General features: G+C 37.3%; 1 protein-coding gene across 3 annotated transcripts; it reads right to left on the reverse strand.

Moving 5' to 3' along the window:
- Positions 1–1,059: 1,059 nt before the first annotated feature.
- Positions 1,060–18,587, reverse strand: LOC122076681 (acetyl-CoA acetyltransferase, cytosolic 1). Of its 3 annotated transcripts, XM_042642117.1 has the most exons (16): positions 18,431–18,557; positions 18,212–18,277; positions 16,840–16,905; positions 16,091–16,189; positions 15,672–15,845; positions 15,450–15,555; positions 14,495–14,633; positions 14,181–14,258; positions 13,995–14,060; positions 13,196–13,281; positions 5,814–5,913; positions 5,552–5,662; positions 5,416–5,457; positions 5,173–5,259; positions 4,036–4,138; positions 1,060–1,385 (listed from the first exon to the last, which is right to left on the reverse strand). In XM_042642117.1, exons 3-15 carry the CDS (start codon positions 16,883–16,885, stop codon positions 4,049–4,051), a joined length of 1,224 nt encoding a protein of 407 aa, XP_042498051.1. In that variant the 5' UTR covers positions 16,886–16,905; positions 18,212–18,277; positions 18,431–18,557; the 3' UTR covers positions 1,060–1,385; positions 4,036–4,048. The 3 variants fall into 3 exon arrangements, with proteins under 3 accessions (XP_042498051.1, XP_042498049.1, XP_042498050.1); XM_042642115.1 differs by lacking the exon at positions 18,212–18,277 and having other exon boundaries at positions 18,431–18,587; XM_042642116.1 differs by lacking the exon at positions 18,212–18,277 and having other exon boundaries at positions 16,840–16,915; positions 18,431–18,579.
- Positions 18,588–21,796: the final 3,209 nt, after the last annotated feature.

Here is a 21,796-nt window from a genome sequence, read left to right on the forward strand (position 1 = left end):
GGGCCAATTGGAGCATGCGAAAAAGCATCAACATAGGTATTATTTTGCACTTCATGAGCAGGGTGGGGCAGTCATTACCCCCCTCCCCGGAGTCTGGGAGCGGGTTACGCTCTCCCACGAAAACCATTTTCCTTTTACGCCACTTACTAGGAGATGTTGAGATTACAATCATGATTTAATAAAATTGATTGTTTTTTCTTGCCACTTGGCAAACTTGCATGAGGATAGATGAGCCCATGTAAGACTAAGATCCCTCAAAGTAATCAAATTTTACTCTCAACAAATCATGGGAAGTAGTTGCCAGTTCATGGGAATTGATTTGTGCCTTCACCTTGGGTGGATGGGTTTGGAGGGGTTAAAAGAGATCGGGAACTTCCATAGATTTTCTTTGTATCGTTTCACAGAAATGGTATCTAGTAAAAATGAGAAACTGATTTTTCATTCTACAATAATGCTATTATTTAATGGAATCTAATCATCTTATTATTGTAATTTCATATCACTTTCAACGAATCATAAGAAACTTCACCAATTGATTTGGAATAAAACTAGATCAGTGAGATGGAAGCAGGGTTCTCAATTACATTGACCCCCTCCATTAGTGTTGGTGACAAATAAGGTGGAACCCAGTCATCACGACGCATTGTTAGCTCTACTACAAGTTCATGACTAATAGATACCTATAACTTTATTCATCTTCACCCAGAGGTAGGTGTTGTTCCCGCTTTGCAGACGAATAAAATTTATGGTCTATATCCAATTGTTTCTGGATCATACTAATTATAGGTTTGAGCATTTGTAAGAAAGATGTGACTAGATCATAATCACCCTCACCTCCCAACTTTTTTCTAAGCTTCCATGTAAAATAAGGCAAAAATGCTCCTAACCATGCAATCCACTATATAATCTAGAGTCTGCAAATCTAAATATGGTGTGGAAAGATGATATGGTAATTTTGACTGTTGGGAAATTGCAGAGATTAGATGGAATGGTTCAAATGCCATCAAACCCATGAAAAGACCAATGCAAACTGGCAAAAAAACAGTCAGTATTCAGTAATTTAGGCAGCAAAGCTCATTTGATTGACATACTTCCTGGACAGTACCAATAAACAATGTATAATTCAATTTAGGCAGCCAAGAGAGTTGGTTTGATCTCAAAATTATCTGATCTGTCTAATGAAAACTGTGATAATCTAGAGAGAGAGAGAGAGAGAGAGAGAGAAGGGATTTATTGGGCCCAAATACATCACTACTAATATATGAAATTGCACTTATTACTGGAGAGGATACTAAACAATGAAGGAAAAATGAACATGTAACAGTTTAACAGGACACCAGCTATGGTAACCTTTCATAATGAAGAATGTCCACCTTGCGAATGGCCTGCATAACATTCAAACAAGGTTTTCCATGACCAACCGAAAAACCTCAATAAACTAGAAAAAGTAATAGAAACTGCGAGTAATTGATAGATACGGTTCACATATCTCTGGAGGTTACCAACATAGATCCAACTGTGGCCCTTGGTTAAATAATGGTCAATGTTTCCATTATAATAGCCATCAAACCCTTATTTCTTGATCATTATGGCATTTCAATTTGAGCTCAATTATAAATAAAGAAGGTGATATAGTTGATTATGTTTCACAGATAACTAAAATAGGATAAGTGAAGTGGAGAGGTGCATCCGGACTGTTGTGTGGTCAATGTATTTCTTCAAAACTTGAAGGTAAATTTTATAAGAAAGTCATACGACAGACTATGATGTATGGTATGGAATGGTGGGTAGTTAAGAAGCATCATGTTGATAAACTCAGTGTAGCGGGTATGAAGATGTTGAAATGTATGCACGGCAAAACTAGGAAGGGTTATATTAGAACTGATTTGAGAGTAAATCCGATACAAGTGGCATGGCCATGTTCAACAGAGGCCATTGGATGCTCCAGTACGGAGGAGTGATTAGATTCAGATTGACGGAACTAAAATAGGCAGAGGCAAACCTAAAATGACCTAAGGAGAAGCGGTGAGAAAAGACAGGCATAGCTTAGGCCCTATATCAAATATGACCTTGAACAGAGTTGATTGGAGGGCAAGGATCCATGTAGTCGACCCCATTTAGTTGGGATAATCCTCATTTGTTGTTGTATGACATTTCAATTTCTATTTTAGCCATGTTCATAATATAACATTTGTTGGCTCTGTAAAATTCAGTTATGAACACTGCATAATTTGTTAGAACAGTAAACCATAATAGCTCTTAAGGTCCAGAAGGTGAAAACAAGGCAATCATTTCATATACCTCATTCTTTCAACCCTCGGAAATAGATTAGTGCATCTACTATATATTGTATAGAAATGGTCTCTTCCACAGAAAAGATCTCTGGTAGCTCAACATGTTTTGTTCTATATTTGGAAGAATTCAAAGATGTGCTATTCTTTTTCTTAATCTATTTAAGTTTTTAGTTAGAATGAAAGCAAATGATTGATTTGCAAGAACTCTAGTCCTGGTAGCCATAGTAGGAAGGAGTCACCTTGTCTGCGGTTTTTTTAGAGCTAGGCAACACCTCGACCGCTCGACTTGCTGTATTAACAAAAGGCAGCTGGTCGCCTTGGACCATCTTGGTGCACTGGGCATTGCCTTGGTGCCTGGGCTGGTGTTGTTGGGTCTATATAGTTTTTCTTCTTTTTCCTGTATAAACTGATGCTGTTTCTGACAATTCTATTTGTTTGGGGACTAGTATCATGCATCTGAAAAGCATGGAATCACTTCATCTATATATATATATATATATATAGGGAAAAAATTCCCACGACGCCAGCACAAAACCAAAATTGCACACTGCCAACCAGATTTCTGACAATCATATTCGAAAGAAGAATAATCAAGACACTCGAGTTCATTCTCACGAGCTCTTTTTCTCCCCTTCAGCTTCTTCTCCGGTTTTGTATTAATTTTTTTCTTTAGTTCTTCCTCTTGCTTCTCTTCTTCTCCTCCTTTACCTTCTAAATTTATTAGAGTTTGTATGCATACAGGTTCTGGAACTTTTTTTTCATGGTTGCCACATTTTTCCCCCTTTATTTGCTGTTACTGCTGTTATAAATGTACTGGTCTTCATTTTTCCAATCCTAATAATTTCTTTATGCTGTGTCAGTTGATTGATTCTCTAGTTAGTTCGCTTAAATAACTTTTATTTTGATTGCATAGCTTACTTGCTCATGTGTCCTTACCCAGTTTGTCTTTTTGTTTAAAAAAAAAAAAACCTTTAATTTCAATTTTAATTTTTTGCCCACAATTTCTTAATGGAATGTTGTTTATTAGTTTGAGAACGACATTTAATCTGTTCTTCAATTCCATCCCTGTTGTTGAGCACTGAAACAGATTAGTGCTAATATTATTGCCATATTGTTCCTTCGAACGGAAAATTAGTGCTAATAGTAGCATGCTAGCATAAATTCATTGTGTTTGTTGTTCTTGTAATGTTGTTACATGCTTTAATCCGCTAGTATTTTATTCATGATGTAGAACATACGCATAATTATATCATTGCTATACTAGATATAATGGACACTAAAAGATATAATAGGGCACTTTGTCACCTATGTGGCCCTCCAACACCTTGGGTCGCGTAGGAACCATGACAACCATGCTGATAATAATAAATTTAGTGAATTATGTCAAATTTCAGCTGAGTTGATGGTGAATTGTGATCATGTCCTTAGGCATGCCAACACCAAAAAATATGGTAAATTTTTTTATCCAGCAAAGCAATCAAGTAAAATAATGTGGATCAGTTCAAAGAATACTGCCATGCTGGACTTGATCCACGTTATTGAAATGTTTAAATTCAGTACTCTCCTTGCATTTAAAAATTTTTACAGTGAAACTCAGCCCTACATTTTAACATTTCAGTACTCTCCTTGCATTTAAAAAGTGCTACAGTGAATATAAGCACTATATTTTTCACCAAAACTAGTTATATACTCAAAAGATAATGCAAATTATGAGCTGATTTAATTGAGAGTTGAATCTAACCAAATATAAATGCTTATATGAGCTCTAGAACAAGAGCAGAAGCTCCTCCACCCCCATTGCAAACTCCAGCAACTCCGTACTTCCCATTTTTCTGCCTCAGTACCTATGACACCATTACACTTAAACTTAGAAAAAGCAAAAGTATAAACTTTCTATATCTTAAATATAACATGAATTATGAGCACACATGCACATTGCATATAAGAGAAAAAGCATAAATGGAGAAAGCTTCCTTGTGTTCAGGAAATCCTAATATGTGAACAGGAAATACAACACATTCTTCTGAGAACAAAAGAGGAGGGGGGGGGGGGAGGGGAGAGAAGAACATGGAAGCAAAAAGAGAATGATGAAAAAGAAGAGAAAAAAAATATAACACTGTTTGGCAATTTGTAGTACACCACTATTAAGACTCCATCTGGTTGCAAGGGAATTAAGGGAAGGGAAGTGAAAATTTTCAGGCTTGAAAATGACAGTTTTGTAGTCATTACCCAACACGACTCTGTTACTAGTTCCATATCATTCCAAACTTAATTACTAAAGCAAATCCTATTGGATTTGAAAAGTAAAATAAAAAAAAATAAAAAACATCTGAAAAATATCATTGCTAAATATGTGAGAAGTTTAAGTGGTTCATACAATTATGTAAAGCAATGATTACAAAGTTCCCTTTTTCTTTTTAAAATCAATTTCACTTCTCTTACTTGTAACCAGACAGAGCCTAAGGGCCCGTTTGATAATGTTTCTGCCGTTTCTGTTTCAAGAAACGGCAGAAACATAAATTTCCGTTTCTAGAAATAGAAACAAAATTGAAGGTGTTTGATAAGTCATATTTCTGGAAGTCGATAGTAACCAGCGAAAGAATGGCCACGAGTCTTTTCCAAAAACGACGAAACAAGTAGAACTTGTTTCGCCTGGGTCGTTTCTTGAACCATAAATAGGTAGAAATTTCAATTTCTATTTCTGAAAACAAGTGAAACGAAACAGTTTTATCAAATGCTTTTTGTTCCGTTTCTGCCGTTTTTAGACACAGAAACGGCAGAAACGCATTTCTTGAAACGTTATCAAACGGGCCCTAAATTGATAATGATCAGTCAACTTCACTTGCCAAATGAATAAAGGTAACAATAAAAAGTATACCCCCAGTAGTGTGACCAAGATACGAGCTCCACTGCAACCTAGAGGATGCCCTAAAGATACAGCTCCACCATGCACGTTAACTCTTTCCTGCATGTGCAATTACAAAAAACACACTTTATGAAGAAAAGCAGCTGGTGGTAATCATCAAGTTAAAGAAACAAAGATGGATTGCACAACCTAAGAAAACAATTCACCCAGATCACAAGGACAAAAGTAATATACAAAGAAAAGTTAGAGACTCACAGGGTTAAGCCCAAGCAGCTTTTGGTTTGCAAGGGCTACAACCTGCAGAGTATAAAGGAGCAAATATGACTGTCAAATAAAGATACTGATAAGTAAGATGCCAGAAAAACATCATACTCAAAGAACATAATCTCACAGCAAAGGCTTCATTTATTTCATAATAATCGACTTGTGAAGCTTCCAAACCAGCATTTGAAATGGCCTTCGGAATTGCAAGGGCAGGAGTTGTTGTAAATAACTCGGGTGCCTGCACAACCAGCCAAATCTCAATATGCTAATACCATGGGACTCGGACAAAATAATTGGAAACAGAAAATGGCAGGAGCAAAGTTTCTTCTCATATTTTATTTCAGAATGAGTAATAGCATGTTTGCAACTCTACAATCTCTTTAATATACCTGAGCCGCATCAGCATAGCCTGTGATTTTAGCAATTACTTTCAGTCCAAGTTTAAGAGCCTTCTCTCCACTCACTAACACCAGCGCAGCAGCACCATCACTGTCAAAGACGAAAGGTTAAGAAACACATTGAGTCTTTCCTACGCAAGACTTCAAAATGGTCATGACAACCTCAGTTTGCATTACTCACTACCACAGCACTTCCGCAAAATGATGCTTGGTAAAGATCATCAAGATTACTTACTAAGGAAAGGGGGAGAGAATATTTAACAGACTGTAAGATAGATAAACTATAATATGTGGTAAACCTGCAAAATATTCAAACTAAAATAACCGTCAAAGAGTTGTTTATAAACATTCTGTTATTATTCCAAGCAATGTTTGAGATTTCATTCGAAACTATTGAAATCTCACGAATTATTTTGGTTTCAACCTTAAAATTTCCTGCAACTCAGCAGGAATACAATGTTTTGACTGAAACCTGAGAGTTTTGGTCGAAATTTCATATATTTCAGATTTCGGTTTTGTACCAAAAATTTCAGTAGATTTCTGACTTCGGTTTTGTACCAACCACACACAATGCTTTATACAAAAAGCCACACTTCTATCAAAATGGGTCGTCGTTTCCTGGTTGCTAGAAAACACCAGTTTTTGAGTTCTTTGGTCAAATCAGCAACAAATTTTGGTGGAACATGTTGGAGACCACTACAATACATCTACAACGACAATTTAGTGCATTTGAGCAAGATTTGTCGAAGATTAAACTTTGAGATATACCCTTTTCCCTAAAGATAATTTTTGCAAAAAATAGGGTAAATATTTAATAGTTAGGCTTCAATTTTTTATATGTTAGATATCGTAGGGTAAGTATTTTTTTGGACACTTAAAATGGTGATTAATGTGTTTTTCAATACTTAACTTTTGGTTAGTTAAGGTATTGTTAATTTTAAAAAAGTTTATTAGAAATTAGTTTTAGTCAGCAGAAATATATGAGTGAAGTAGAATTACGAACTAGCTTAATTGTTGTCATCGGATTTGAATTGATGTAGAAGAATTAATAACATGGCACTTTTTGTTGCAATAGTGTAAGAAGAGCACATCATGGCTACTCACGGAGGAGATGGGGGAGACATAGCATGGAGCTATGGTGTACCCATTGCAAATTATAAGAAGTCACAATGCAACTAATCTGGGAACAAACTCATGGGAGATGGGGCCACAAGACTGAAGTGGCATTTGGCAGGTGGATACTAGGATGTGGCTAAATGCACTAGGGTCCCTTCTGAGGTGCAAAAGGCAATGGCTGCCCTCATTAAGGGATGAATAAAGAGGATGTTAGATAAGCAGAAGGCAAGGGAAGAGTCTGAGAAGGCAATGAGTTCTAAAGAGGCATGTAGAGGCAGGCCCAGGGGATGACTTTTGAGTTTTGATTTTGATAGTGATGAGTCTACATGCCCGTTGATGTTGAGACAGAGGTGGCTTGCTAAACAGGTTACACATATGCAAGAGGATAGAGCCAGAAAGCTGCCCTTTCGAAGAGGGCAGAGTATGAGGGAAGCCCCACCCCCACCACCCCCACCCCCAGTAGATGAGGATGTTGACATACTTGAGCAGGCTCCTGCACTTTTTAGGACTTGGGGCAATAGATGGAGAAATATGAAGCATATGTGGCCTGATTGGAAGGGGTAAAGTGGGGTGACATATCCTGTCGAAGTAATTCTTTTACCATAGTAGCCCAACACATGCTACCGATGGACTAGAAACTGTAAGAAAAGCTGGGAATGGAGTGAAGGGGCCCATTGTTTACGAGCAGAAGAATGTGTATTTGCCCCAGTAGAGAAAGGAGCTAGAGGTGTACATAAAAACCCTTAAAGTGACATGGTCAGACTATGGTGTCATTGTCATGTGTGATGGTTGGACTAGGCCTAATAGACAATCCATCATCAACTTCATTGTATATTGTGACGGTAAAACTGTGTCACTTAAGTTAGTGGATGCATCTAAGGAAAAGAAAGATGCAAAATATATATATACAAGTTGTTGAAGGCGATGATCCAAGAGACAGGGATAGAGAATGTTGTCCAAGTGGTGATGGACACCGGTAGTAACTTCAAGAAGGTGAGGGAGAGACTAATGAACAATAGCATGCACCGCCTGTTTCGGACCCCATGTGCAGCCCACCACATTGACCTCATGCTGAAGGACATGGGAAGATTACCTTGGTGCGAAGTGTGGTTGAGAGGGCAAGCCAAGTGACCACATTGTGTACAACCATAGGCATGCCTTACAGATGTTGAGGACCAAGTGTGGTGGGGATTAAGTGTGGTGGGGATATAGTTAGGTCGGGCATTACTCAATTTGGGATCGCATTAGGTCAGGCATTACTCAACTCACCACCTAACTACATTGCTCTGAAGAGCTTTGAGGAAAAGAAGGTAGAACTCAGATCTATGTTTGCTTTAGAGGAGTGGCTTAGTTGGAGTGAGTCAGGTTCTCCAGGACATAAAGCAGCCAATCAACTATATCTGGTGAGTAGTTTTGGCACGACCTAAAGAAGGTTGTTACATTACTTAAGCCAGTGGTAAAGGTATTGAGGATGGTCAACTCTGACAAAAAGCCTACCCTACCACACTTGTATGCATATCTGTCATGCGTCATGTAGGTGTCGCCTTGGCGTCCAAGCACCTTTGTCTCTATAGGCGAGCGCTTGGTTGCATAGGTGGGCACTAGGACCAAGTGGCAGGAATGATAACATATGGTGGTAGGAGCTACATTCACATAGTACAAGATCGCTAAGATAGGAAACTTTTGCATCCACTACATAAGGTTGGTGAGCTTTCTTCTATACTACAACAGCAACAACTCAGCCTCATCCCAACTAAATGGGGTCGGTTACATGGATCCTTGCCCTCAAATCAGCTCTATTCGAGGTCATACTTGATACAAGGCCTAAGCTATGCATGTCTCTCCTCACCACTTCCCCTAATGTCAATTTAGCTCTACCCTTGGCTCTTTTAGCTCCCGCAATCTAAATCAAATCACTCCTTCATACTGGAGCATCCAAAGGCCTCTGATAAACATGACCATGCCACCTCAAACGACTTTCTCATAGTCTATCATGTATTGGAGTTGCTCCATTAGCTCTAATATGATCATTACTTACATTTATCAAACTTAGCTTCGCCACTCATCTGTCTCAACGTCTTCATATCCACTACACTGAATTTATTTATATGATGCTTTTTAAATGCTCAACATTCCACACCACACATCATAGCCGGTCGTATGACTGTCCTATAAAATTTTTGTTTTAAGTTTTAGAGAAATACATCAAACACACAACACTTCAAATGCACCTCTATATAACCTTATTTATTCATATGATTGAACCCAGATACCTAAAATAATCACTTTGCAAAATCTCCTTCCTATGAATTTTCACCACCTCATTTTCCGTTATGGTGTAGCTAAAGTTACACACCTATACTCCTTCGTTCTGTTTATCTTAAAACCTTTTGATTCCAAGGTTGATCTTCATAACTCCAACTTGGCAATAATCCCTACTTTTGTCTCATCCACCAGAATAATGTCATCAGCAAAAAGCATACACCAAGTAACCTCATCTTGAATATCTCTATTGAAATCATCCATTATAAGTGCAAACAAATAAGGACTTAAAGTTGATCATTGATGTAACCTATAATTAGGAATTCACAACTTTGCCCCCCCCCAAATAGTTCGTACACTAATCACCACACCACAACACATATCTTTAATCATTTCCACATATTTATTTGAAACACTTCTCTTCTCTAGTACTTGCCAGATTAACTCTCTAAGTACTCTGTCATATGCTTTTTCCAGGTCAATAAAGACCATATGGAGATCCTTTTTACAATCTCTAAATCTTTCCATGAGTCTCCTAAGTTTTTCTTTTATACTACCTAAGTCAAATTACTTTCCAGTACACTTTCATAAGCATTGACAAGTTCTTCATGTTATTTCTAGTCTACTATCTCGATCCCAAGTAAAATACAAGCACGGACTTCGAATGAATCAAGAATTGATAGATGCAATGCAAGATGTGGTGGCCAAGCTAGAGCCTAACCCAAATGTACAGTAGGTCTGCAATAGTGAGCTCAACTTGTAGTTTCTGTAGTATTTATAATCGATGCAGTTAGTCCTATTAGCAAACTGAAGTTGACTTGTCAATGTTTGAAATGGACACAGACGAAGACCTTCAGAGATGCACTTGGGACTTTCGAATGTGGAGGCACAAAGTCCGGTCAGGAAAATACTGCTCTTGGTGAGCCCACTAACTTAATCTCTTAGTTCAATTCATATAAGTATGTATCCAAGTACAATCACTTACTAAGAATATTCTAATGCAGGTTAATGGTGGGTGTTATATGGGAGAGATGCACAAAGCTTGAGGAAGATAGCAATTACGGAGCTCTCCTAGACATGTTCCACCTCCAAATGAGAGCGCAACTAGAATATGTTTTCACTTACCCACTCCAAGAGGCAGAACCGATTAGGACATAAACTTCTAGAGCAGTTGGTGTATGTGTACTACAGCATGAGATTGAAGATTCAGCATGATGGGGTAGCCTTAGGGAAGAAGGGAAATCGCACAAAGAGGGGGAAGGGGAATCACACAACACACGAATTCACTAATTCTAAATAAAATTTATTGAAGATTCAGCATGATGGGGTAGCCTTAGGGAAGAAGGGAAATCGCACAAAGAGGGGGAAGGGGAATCACACAACACACGAATTCACTAATTCTAAATAAAATTTACTTTAATCTCAAACATTGAGTTTATGCAAGTATTTAAAAGAAATTAAAATAACTCTCCTACTTAGACTCTTAACATTGAAATTGACTCCTACTTAGACTCCAAAACTGAAATTGACTCCTACTTACCCTACGTATCCTATCCCAAAACAAGTATGATAAAATAAAAGATATACTATTAACTAAACTACTACCAGCCCTTGTTGGCCCAAAAAAATGGGCTGGACCGGTTCTTCTTGGCCCTTGGCTTCCACAGCCGGTCATGCTGGTTCAACCAGGTAAGTGCAACTGTATCTACATCACAGCACATATGAGTAGGTCAGATGAGGAGGATCCTCAATACAAATGGGTGAGGGATCAAGGTGACCCCGTGATGGATCAGCCTGGTGGTAGGCCCGACCCCAAGGTTGCTAGTCAGATGAGTGTCGATGTTAGTGAATTCATGGCTTCTTGAGAGGGTCGAGTCCACACACAAACACCTCAACCTTTCGAGTCTTAGCTTGGTGGGGATGATGAGGATGTCAAGTGGTTGCATTTCAATTCCTACACTCCCACATTGTTGCCATCTGGCGAAGGAGACGATGCCGCTGGGGATGATGGTGATGGCGGTGGTGTATTTATCACAGCTTGAAAAGGAAAGGAGCAAAACAGAATTCAGACCAGCCCATCGAGCCAGTCCAATCATCCAGCCTTCGGTCCACTTGATGGACCAGGATTTCAGCCATTATTCGGTCCTTAGAATAATCCTTGCGTGGAGTATTTACCAGCTGATATGGAGCTGTCAAATCTTCTGTGCAAGGAGAAGACTATGAAGAGATTTGATTACTATTTTACTTAGTTTCCATTTTGGGAGCTAATGACAATGTTAGAATTTTATTTAGTTTCTATTTCAGTTACTAAACATTAATTAGATTCAGTTACTACTTTATTAGTTTCTATTTTGTAATAAAGTTATATGAAGCTATACTATTTTCTTGTAAAGGTTTTCTTCATTATAAATAAAAGGCTAGGCCAAAGCAGTGCCCATGTTTTTGAGTTGAAAAGAAAGCTTGGCTTTGAAACCTGTGAGATGTAGAAGCTGTGAGAGACAGCTTGGGTAACAGGCCCTCGTGGAGATAGGTGGGATAACTTCTCTACAGTAGGTGAGATACCTACATATCCTTTTTATTCCCTCCTCTTCTCTACCACCTTCTCTTTTGTTTCTATTTTATTTCCATTGCAACTGAGGTTTACTGAGAGTTACTGTGAGAGTGTTTAATGCACTTGCGTGCTCCATCAACCCTTGTGATGCACTGAAGCCTTGGAAACCAGAATATTCCTTGCGGCACCTTCCAATCTGGTTTCCTGGACAGAAAACTTCCTCTTGGTGGTTTCCTTCTCATCCAGCCAGTTGATTGAGTCCAGGTTTTGACATGGTATTCCCCTTGTCATAGACCACCTTTGATTAAAATTTCTTGGTTTTCCAGTGGCTGCATCTCCCTGAGGTATACAGTTACTAACTCTGATTCTTACTTTCTATTTTGGAACTTCTGGTTTATCTCATGATCTAAGCCATCTAAGTTGGCTACTTACTATTTTGGTAACCTGGTGTTGTTCTGTGTTTAAGAAACCCATTTGTTCAAACAACTGTGGGTTCCAATCTGTTATGGTTCTGTGATTGAGTGCCTAACTGTTAGCATATTCTTGAGAATAGGCCATTGTAGTCCTTAGTATTCGCCTTACTGTTTAGTATTCCTTCCTCCTCTGTTGCTGGACTTACATTCTAAGCCTGCTGTTAATGGACCTATGATCCTACTGGGGACTAGGAGTCTAGGACTTCACTAACCTAGGCCTACATTAGTAACATTTTGACATTTCGTAATATTAAATGTTTTTTTCATTTGTATATTGTATGCATATTTTAGTTGTTTTCATTAAATATTATGTGTTCTAGTACTAAATTATGAGTAGCATAGGCTATATTTGAGAAAATATACAGCTGAGGTATGTCGTACACTACCTAGGGTACAAAACCAACTAACATTTTTGGTTTGTGTACTAACAATCTAAATGTTCCATTATGTTTCGAGACACTTAATTAGGGTCACCCTGAAGTTTCAGGTAAAATATGGTCATTTGACAACTGAAATGGTCAAGTGAAACCACCACCAAAACATGCAGGGTTTCACCCAGGTTTCGGTCGAAACCCGATATATTTCAATTTCAACAACCTAGATCGAAACCAAATTCTCGAACCTTAATTCCAAGAGCAACTCTTCTAATGCAAATTCCTCAGTGGTTTCTCCATTTGGTCCAGATGCATACAAGTATCAATCACTGGATTATCTCACATGCAAACTAAATAACATAAGATGGCATGGTATTGACTTTTAAGCACACAGATGTACAAACCAATTCAGCAAGAAGAACCATAGTTGTCAAAGCGTCGACACCATCCAGGTGACTCGGTCGCCTTGGTTGCCTAGGCAGGCGCCTTTTTGGTGTCGCCTTGGGTCCAAGCCCCCCCCCCTTCCAACGCCTTGGGTTGCCTAGAAGCTGTGACAACTATGGAGAGAACAGTAAAAAGTGAAGGAAATCAATGAACCTTATACTAGAAGCATTGCCAGCCGTAACAGAACCTCCATCCTCCTTGAAACTTGGTCGGAGCTTCCTCAGTTTAACAGGATCAAACTGGAAGATACAATGGCAATAGATCAGTCTATTCATAAAGAAGCTAGCAGCAAAAGGAAGCAATATCAGCAAACTCCATATCTATGTGCTTATATTTTGAATATTACATAAACATACGGCCATAATAACAGAAAATAACGAAATTAACTGAAACAGCAAGTCTCTTTGACTTCTGGAATCTTTAAATTAGGCTCTGCAAATCCAGAATGATCTATGCAACATTCTGGTAACAGTCCGCGATTTTACTAGGGGAAGATGTAGCGTAGAAGATAGAATACATTTCAATTTGATATAGGAGGATGTAAGAAACAACAAGTAGCACAAATGTTAGAATGGAAGATAAAGAAACATCAGAATATAAACATTTCAAGGACAGATGTAAAAAACTTACATTTATATCTCAATCACCTTTTCTTCTTTGTTTCCTCTCTTCTTTTTTTTTTTTTTTTTTTTTTTTGTAACATTGATTATAAAGCATCATTTGTACAAAAAGACAAATGGCTAACTAATCCAGGAAACATTATAATGTCTTTCAAGAGCAAATTAATTGATTCATAGACCCACAAATTACAACAAAATAACCTAGAAACTACTCAAGCATTATTCAAATGAAAGAACTCAAATCCGCATGCACATAAGACTATAAGAAGCATGGATATAAAACACAAACCGGAATATAAGCCTATGAGAATCAAATCTCTGTAGTACTCTACCTTTCCTAGACCTTCATCCAAATTAACAATTGTGGATGGTTTTCCCCTTCCCATGGAGACTTCAACCTGCATGTTTGTTCATCATCATGGTAGATACAACTTACTATAAACAAAAACAAAAAAGAAAGAAAGAAAAAAAAAAAAAAAAAAAAAAAAAAGCACTCCCATTTTGCATAGGACACCAACCGGAACTATTTCCCATGAAAAGGCACCACCATTTTGAGCAGCAATACCACGCTCAAAGCTTTGAATAGCATATGTATCCTGCATTGTTAGATACTAGGGCTTAAGTAAAAAAGGGTAAGGCCACGATAGAATTCAAGTACACAGTTTTCCATAGGATTCATTCGGGGAGAAAAAAAGAAAGTAAATTGAGGAAGTCAAGAGGATAGATTTGATGTGGTAAAATCAGAAAGCTCCCTTATACTTGAAGGTTTGATGCACTTGGCTGAAGGTTGCACAGTAAATTTTTGGCAGCATAGATGGCTTTCGATAAGTACCTGCTCATCTCTTGTTATTTTATGTTGATCTGCACATATTTCAGCACAAACGCCCATTCCATAATCATTATATACATCCCATAGGCCATCTTTAAGCATCCCATCAACAACAGTATCATGACCAAATCGGGATCCCTTCCTGTTGATACACAATGGATTAGAGCAGGTTAAATAAACATCATTGTTTCCTACTTATCAACTGCATTAACAAAGATATCTATCAAAAATAAATAAAAACTTTACTAACACGGATTCTTTCACAGGGGTGGGAACTGGGGAGTGGCAATTGTGCTGGTAACTTGAGACTAAGATATGTAATTAACAATTCCAGCAGTCCCACATAAGTAGATTCAGTTTCAAACATGACCACGGCATTTGAAATTAAAACACACACACACACACACACAAATGCTAAAACCAGGACACCCAAAACATCATGTTGGAAAGGAAGCAAAATTATCCTTTCAATTTAATTCAGCTTCAAAGAAGAAAGTTTGATCAGAACCATTCTCCTTTTCAGCAACCAAAATATTGAGAGACAAGATGGATATTATCTGATCTAATTCAATAGTCATAATTTTCATTTTTTAACTACCGAGTAATTTTCCGAAGCATGATCTTTGGCTTGAAGTTTAGATTGTGTTAAGAAGATCTGCCTATTAAACCCATAACAAGAAGGATCATTAATTAGATAATCCACAAATATACTTTTCCACAATTGCAAGCTCCTGGAATGTGAAACAACCTTTCTGCATAGTGGCCAAGCAGTATTTAAACTTCAGTGACTACCAATCTACTACCACATCCCATCTTGTTTATTATTTGTTCTTATCTATTTTTACCTAGAAAATTCACATTTTAATTCAGCTGCACAAGCCTTGCAATAAATTCATAGGAAAAAGAGCACACTATATAAAAAATAATGAATAAATTTGAACTAGGAAGTGACACTGACCTTGCTTCCGCTAGATATTTAGGAGCATTAGACATGCTTTCCATGCCACCAGCCACGACAATATCATTGATACCCAACTGGATGCTCTGTGCTGCAAGCATTGTAGCTGAGGTGCCAACAATACATGAAAGAAAATAAAATAAAAACCATGTTTTTCACTGGTGTGTTGTATTCTTAAAGAGAAAATACTCTTTTCTAGAGAGAGAGATAAGATGACCTCACCCTTCATCCCTGATGCGCAGACCTTGTTAACAGTGGTGCAGACCACTGAATTAGGTATGCCTGCCCCTAATGCAGCTTGTCTAGCAGGAGCCTGCCCTAAATTTGCACTCAGAACATTTCCAAAGAAAACCTCCTGTACTAGCGCTGGATCAACATTCGCCCTCTTAAGAGCACCTAAAAGTTGAAAAGAAAAGAAAAATGGCATTTCAAAAACCAAATAAGCTATTCACATACAAGAAGATAACCAGAACAATCTTACAGGATATAAGCTAATAAAACTAAATTATGAATTTAATACCTTACCTTTCTAACATATTGATGAGCTCAAAGCCTCAAACACATCATGCAGAGGCAACTAAGGATGGATTGTCAATTTCTCTTTCAAAAGGGGGTTAAAAGAAGATAGAAAGTTAACTTACATTCAATGGCTGTAGATCCAAGTTTGGTGGCTGATAGAGATGAGAGCGAACCAAGAAAGCCACCCATTGGTGTACGTGAAACACCAACAACACAAACATCTGTCCCAAATAAGACAAGAACACTAAGCACCAGGAAAAAAAAAAAAAAAACTTGTAGGATGTGACATAATAAAACTAAATTATGAACTCAAATACCTTGACTTTCTAACAAATTTAAAATGTCATTATCATAGCACACAAAACAACCAACATCATTAATTTATAAAATGCAAAAGTAATTAAAAGGCATGCTTGAAGACAACAGAGAAACCAAATTCCACTGCAGAACAAGCAAAGTTCAGAGATCAACAAAATGCAAAACTGACATTCATAGAAATACATGATTAAGGATTTGGGTCTTGATTGTAAGCTTTAGAAACAAAGTTCTTTGAAGAAAAGGGGTAGGAATATGAACAGTAAATTCTTCTCGTTTTCCCCCTCCCCCAGGCACAGGGAGTGAACAAAGGCAAGGGACAACCAAAAAGGAAAAAGGGGCAGAGTCAAAGGACATTTTCCTCAACACTATACTTCTCTTGACACAAAGGAATTTGAGCCAAATGGCCCAACATAAATTACGAAACCACCAAGACTACAATAGTACAATCAAGAGAAAGCAATGTTTTCTAAAGCAAAAAATAATGCACCAAACAAATTAAATTAGTCTCTTTTGCATTTCAAATTCATAAGGGTATTCATCACAAGGAAAACACCTCGAGGATTCATTGTTTCAGAATCTACTGCCGCTGCTGGAGCCATGGAAAGATTGGAGCTGAAATCTGCACAGTACTAAAGTAATATATTAGATTCCAATCAAAACTACTAGGAAAAAAAATAAATGAGTTTGACTTAAAAAATTAATGGGACGGGTTTGACGGGTTTCCTGAACCAACATATCTGGAAACCATTACAGCATTTTGACTATTATCCTCCATACACCACTCTGGTTCAAGGTTATTACGGCGGTGAGGCGACCAAGGCGTTTGAGGGTCTTTTGGAACGCTTTGGCGATAGGGCATAAGGCGTCACCTTATCGAATAAAGTGTTCTAGTGTTTTATTTTTTATGTAACCATTCTATTTGGCTCTAATGACATATTAAAAATTATATAATACTACTCATATGCTAAATAAAGATTTAAGGGTCATACTTCATAGTTCATACCAATGCAAGATATTCATAGGAAAACAAATCACTAAAGTGAATGGACTAAGTTCATCTTCAGATTACCAGAACCAAGGAGCTGCATATTCATTAAAAAAATAAATAAATAAATAAATAAAAATAAAAAAGCTGCAGGTTGCAGTGAAGAAGAAGAGAGAAGATAGAAGGGAGACTGGGAGAGGAAAACAAAGCAGAAAAAAAAAGCTGCAACAGAGGAAAGGAAGCAAAAAAAAAAAAAAAAATCCGAGAAGAAAGAAGAAGGTAGAACCGTAGAGGGAGAGGAAAAGAAAAAAATGTCTCTCGTACTGCAGTTCCACACTTCCAGCTGGTGGTAAGAAAAGAACGAAGAAAAAAAACCGAGGGAAATAGAAGAGATTAAGAGAAACATGAACAAAATACAAAAGGTAGAAACCGTAGAATTAAGAAGAATAAAGAAGATGAAAAAAAAATTAATAAATGCATCAAACGCTCCTTCCTTGGTCTGAGGAATGTTCGCCGGAGGAATCTCACCGACGCCGGTGGAGTTTCGTGGCCACCGGAGCAAGATCCGAAGGGGGGAGGAGGAAGGACTGCTGCGTCGGCCCCAAAAGCCCTTGCGCGATTTCTCATCATCTGAAGTTGTAGATATAATAGAGCTCCCTACTCATAATGGATGCAATTTCCAACTAGCTACTAGTGAAACTAATTGCATTGGCCATAGGTTCTTAATTCTGATCATACTCGAGCCACTATCAAAGGATAACAAAGAAGGAAAGACCAGAAACTTGAAGCAGTTCCTTAGTAGCGTTTAGATCCAAAAACGAAGAACGAAGCCATCGAAATCCTTGAAAACTGAATTATCTGATTTCGGATTAAAACCTTAAACTCTAAAACTTAAAAAGAAAGAGAGAACCAACAAAAGACAACTTCTATGCTGTTTCACCTCAATTTAACCAGTACTATGTATGATCAAAGCTTCTCACTTCTCAGTCCATGCAAGTAAGGCTAACTAAACAAAATCGAAATACAGAAGAAGTAAGAATAAGAGACAGTGAAGTTCAGAGCTCACAAAATCAAAGATTTACTGAGAATCTAAACAGTGAACGGCAGCCATTTTCAAGATAATAAACAGAATCAAGAACAAACAAAAGCAAATTTATACCACACTTGGAACAATTGCAGAAATGTTCGTCTTCTGCTACACAATGCGAGAGCAAATTTAGGGTTCCCCGATCTGACTTCCGTAAGTTCCGTTGCTCTACTGCGTGTCTTCCCTTGAGTACAAGGATCTTATGCTACTCACCGTTTGCTGCTCTTCGTGTTTTGCAAGAGTTTAGGGATCATCTCCCCGTGTGTGGAGGGTAATTACTCCCTACACATTTATTTGCATTGATGCCACGTGTCATGTATGCCACCGGTACATTTTCCAAAATTTAAACGTTTAAAAAATCATAAAAAGGTTGTGGGACCCAATAAAACGGAAAACCCAAAAGCGACATTCTCTCACTCAACCCTCCGACCAATTTCACTCATTCTCCAACGTTTCACACATGGTTGCTTGGGAATTTGGGATATCCCCATCCAATAATTGTAATTGTCACATCATCTTACCTGGTTTTGAGATTTCTCCATGAGTATTACATTGAAAATGTCGAAATTACTCTTATTTATTATAAATTGGGAAAAAAATTACATTTAACTGATATCAATATATGAACCCAAATAGGGAAGGATTTTTTTTTTTTTTAGTGTTAAAAAATACTTTTTGCTCTATAAAAATTTTTCAAAACTCTAATCGAATAGGTTAACAACTTAACATAATAATGACGCCTAACAAGACCATGTGTCGAAAAACCACAAGGCTTGAAAAGCTCAGAAGGATTGGTACTTAAAATGTAACATCGCATGATTTGTATCTACTTCATGGATTCTTGATGCTTGTAATTTGAAACCCATATGTAATCTTAAAATGTAAGATCGCATGATTTGTTTGGAAGGATTGTTACTTAAAATACTTTTACGCTTCACGAATCAAATACTTATATATATATATATATATATATACATATAAACCCTCAATCAACACAATTTCATAAAGATTTTGGATGTTGTAAATCCAAGGAAAGCTCCACATTGAAAAGGACAGAGGATAGAGGACAGAGGACAGAGGACAGAGGAAACTAGAGTCCCATCTAACTACAATAAAGATAGAAAATCTCTTCACCGTTGATGAAGAGAAATTGGTTCTATAAAAAAAGATGGAAAAATCGGGAAAGGGTGTAACCCAATCAAGCAGACCTAGTAGTTAGCAACCCATCAATAGTGCGTGTGCCCACCATGAGTGAGTACTGACCATTCCTTGAATTAACTTTGCATGATTCCTTCATTCCTGTCACTTATTGCCACCACCTCCAACAGAGTTAGTGATTAAGATACACACCTTAATGAATCAAAACTCATATAGGGCCCCCCCCCCAATGAAGTATGTGTTGTGCACTGCACTAATTCCCATCCTCTCACACCACCGATCTCCTCTATCTAATTTAGATCCTCTACACATATATTCACCTAAATGTACACTTCATGTGCTAACATCTATCCACCACTCTTCACTCGCTAAATGGTACTAGTGGGACAGGTGTTGGAATCATATAGGGGATCTCAACTCCCATCTATCACAAATCCTCTCATCAATAATTAAATAGCTATCGAAGAAATGTAGGTGGGTGAGGAATGTTAGATATGGGTTGCTTTGGATACATGACAAGTGATAGAGTCTATGACAATGGAAGAGGATTGGATGATGGATGAAGTTATGATAGTAACTATTGGATTTGTATGTCCATCAAACCCAGTTTATTAATAAGACTATTTATTTTCATTTTTCCATGACATTTATTTATTAGGCTTGTAAGTTATTCCATAGGTTTTCACCCAAAATTGTTTTCAGTTAGAGATATGACCGAACATCTTGTTCACATGGTCATTACATTGTATGTCACCAGAGATGTGAATTCCATTATATAAATGTAAGTACACATACTGTGTGTGTATAGAGAATAATTTGATAAGAATATCGCATGTATTACTGCCACTTGTGTGAGGACGAGAGTACTCGTCATTTAACATTTGACTTGAGAAATCCTATTTGTTGCAGCGTTGTGTCACACGTTTTGATAAACCAATGGTTGATGTCCACCGGACTATATATCAGTGCGCTGGACACGTGACCCCACATTATTAATGAAAGAGATTGTCAACATTGTATTCACTATCCTTAATTGAGGAATATCGAGGAGATAAAATATCTGTACTTGATTGAACAGAAATATGGTACCAGTGTTGTTTTTTTATAAATTATTATTAAAAAATAATATTTTATTTGAAATGTTTTTTCGACATCTGATCATGTTCACATCATCTTTGAAACAGACATGTGTAATGAGTTGGAGTTAGACAGTATAAAATTATATGCCCTATAATTTATTATGAGATATTGGAAAAGTGGAAGGTATTATATACAAATTAAAGAGTTAATATTGCATGACAATATTTGAAAATATTAAATGATTAATTATCTTTTTATGTGTGATAGTGAATAAAATATAATTTGATATCAATCCCTTTAAAATTCTACCTCTTTTCACTTTAAAAGCAAAATAGTTGTTCAATTTTGGAAACGGGTTTCTACCACTAGGATTTGCTTTTCTCTATTTAGGAAACAAATATTAGACCAAAAGAGGAAACCCCTTCTATATAAGGGACAATGGAGAGAGGTTTAGTTTTTTAGAACCTCCTCTCTTCTCTCCCTCGTTTTCTCTTTCCGTTCTTTCTCTCTTTTGTGAGTGAGTATGTGTGTGAAGGGAAAAATTTTAATGGTGGATTGCTTTACTTCAATTGAACCTGTATCGTAATTTTAAAATGTTGAGATTTGAGATCGATCCCTATGGTTGCTCAAGTGTGGAATAAATATTATCTGTAGGAGGAACTTTGAATGCGGTTCTAAGGTAAACCGTTTGTTCCCATGTAATTAATTTTTATACAATGATTTTAAACACAAGAGATCTCAATTTGATCCCTTCCGCTGTGTGCTCGGGTTCCAGCTAACAAGTAACATCACCAACCCTTTCCATCTAATAGTGTTTCAGATTTGTCATTTGTTGGCACTGGGTATTCAAGAGTTGGCTATCACCAAGTGTTTGTTCTTTGGTCACATTGTTAATATCTGATGATAGATCCATACTGTTTGCTTTGGAGTGAACGAAAACCCCTTTTGACTATGTGGCTCTCCAACAAAATGAAGTTTGTGGCGCACAACATTCCCATTCCCCATCCAGCACAGGTTTTTGCTAAACATCTCAAAATGCGGGATTCATCTTTGCTAATGACTTTTATCTCCAGATCCTTCCAAGGTCTAGTGGTTTCACTGTCACAACTAAAAATTATATTTACTTAGGAAAGCTATGAAAAGAAATAATTTAGAAATTTCAAGAAAGATCTTCATATGATCTTTATTGATGTAGGAAAA

This window comes from Macadamia integrifolia, chromosome 4 (assembly GCF_013358625.1).
Source record: "Macadamia integrifolia cultivar HAES 741 chromosome 4, SCU_Mint_v3, whole genome shotgun sequence".
NCBI lineage: Eukaryota > Viridiplantae > Streptophyta > Magnoliopsida > Proteales > Proteaceae > Macadamia > Macadamia integrifolia.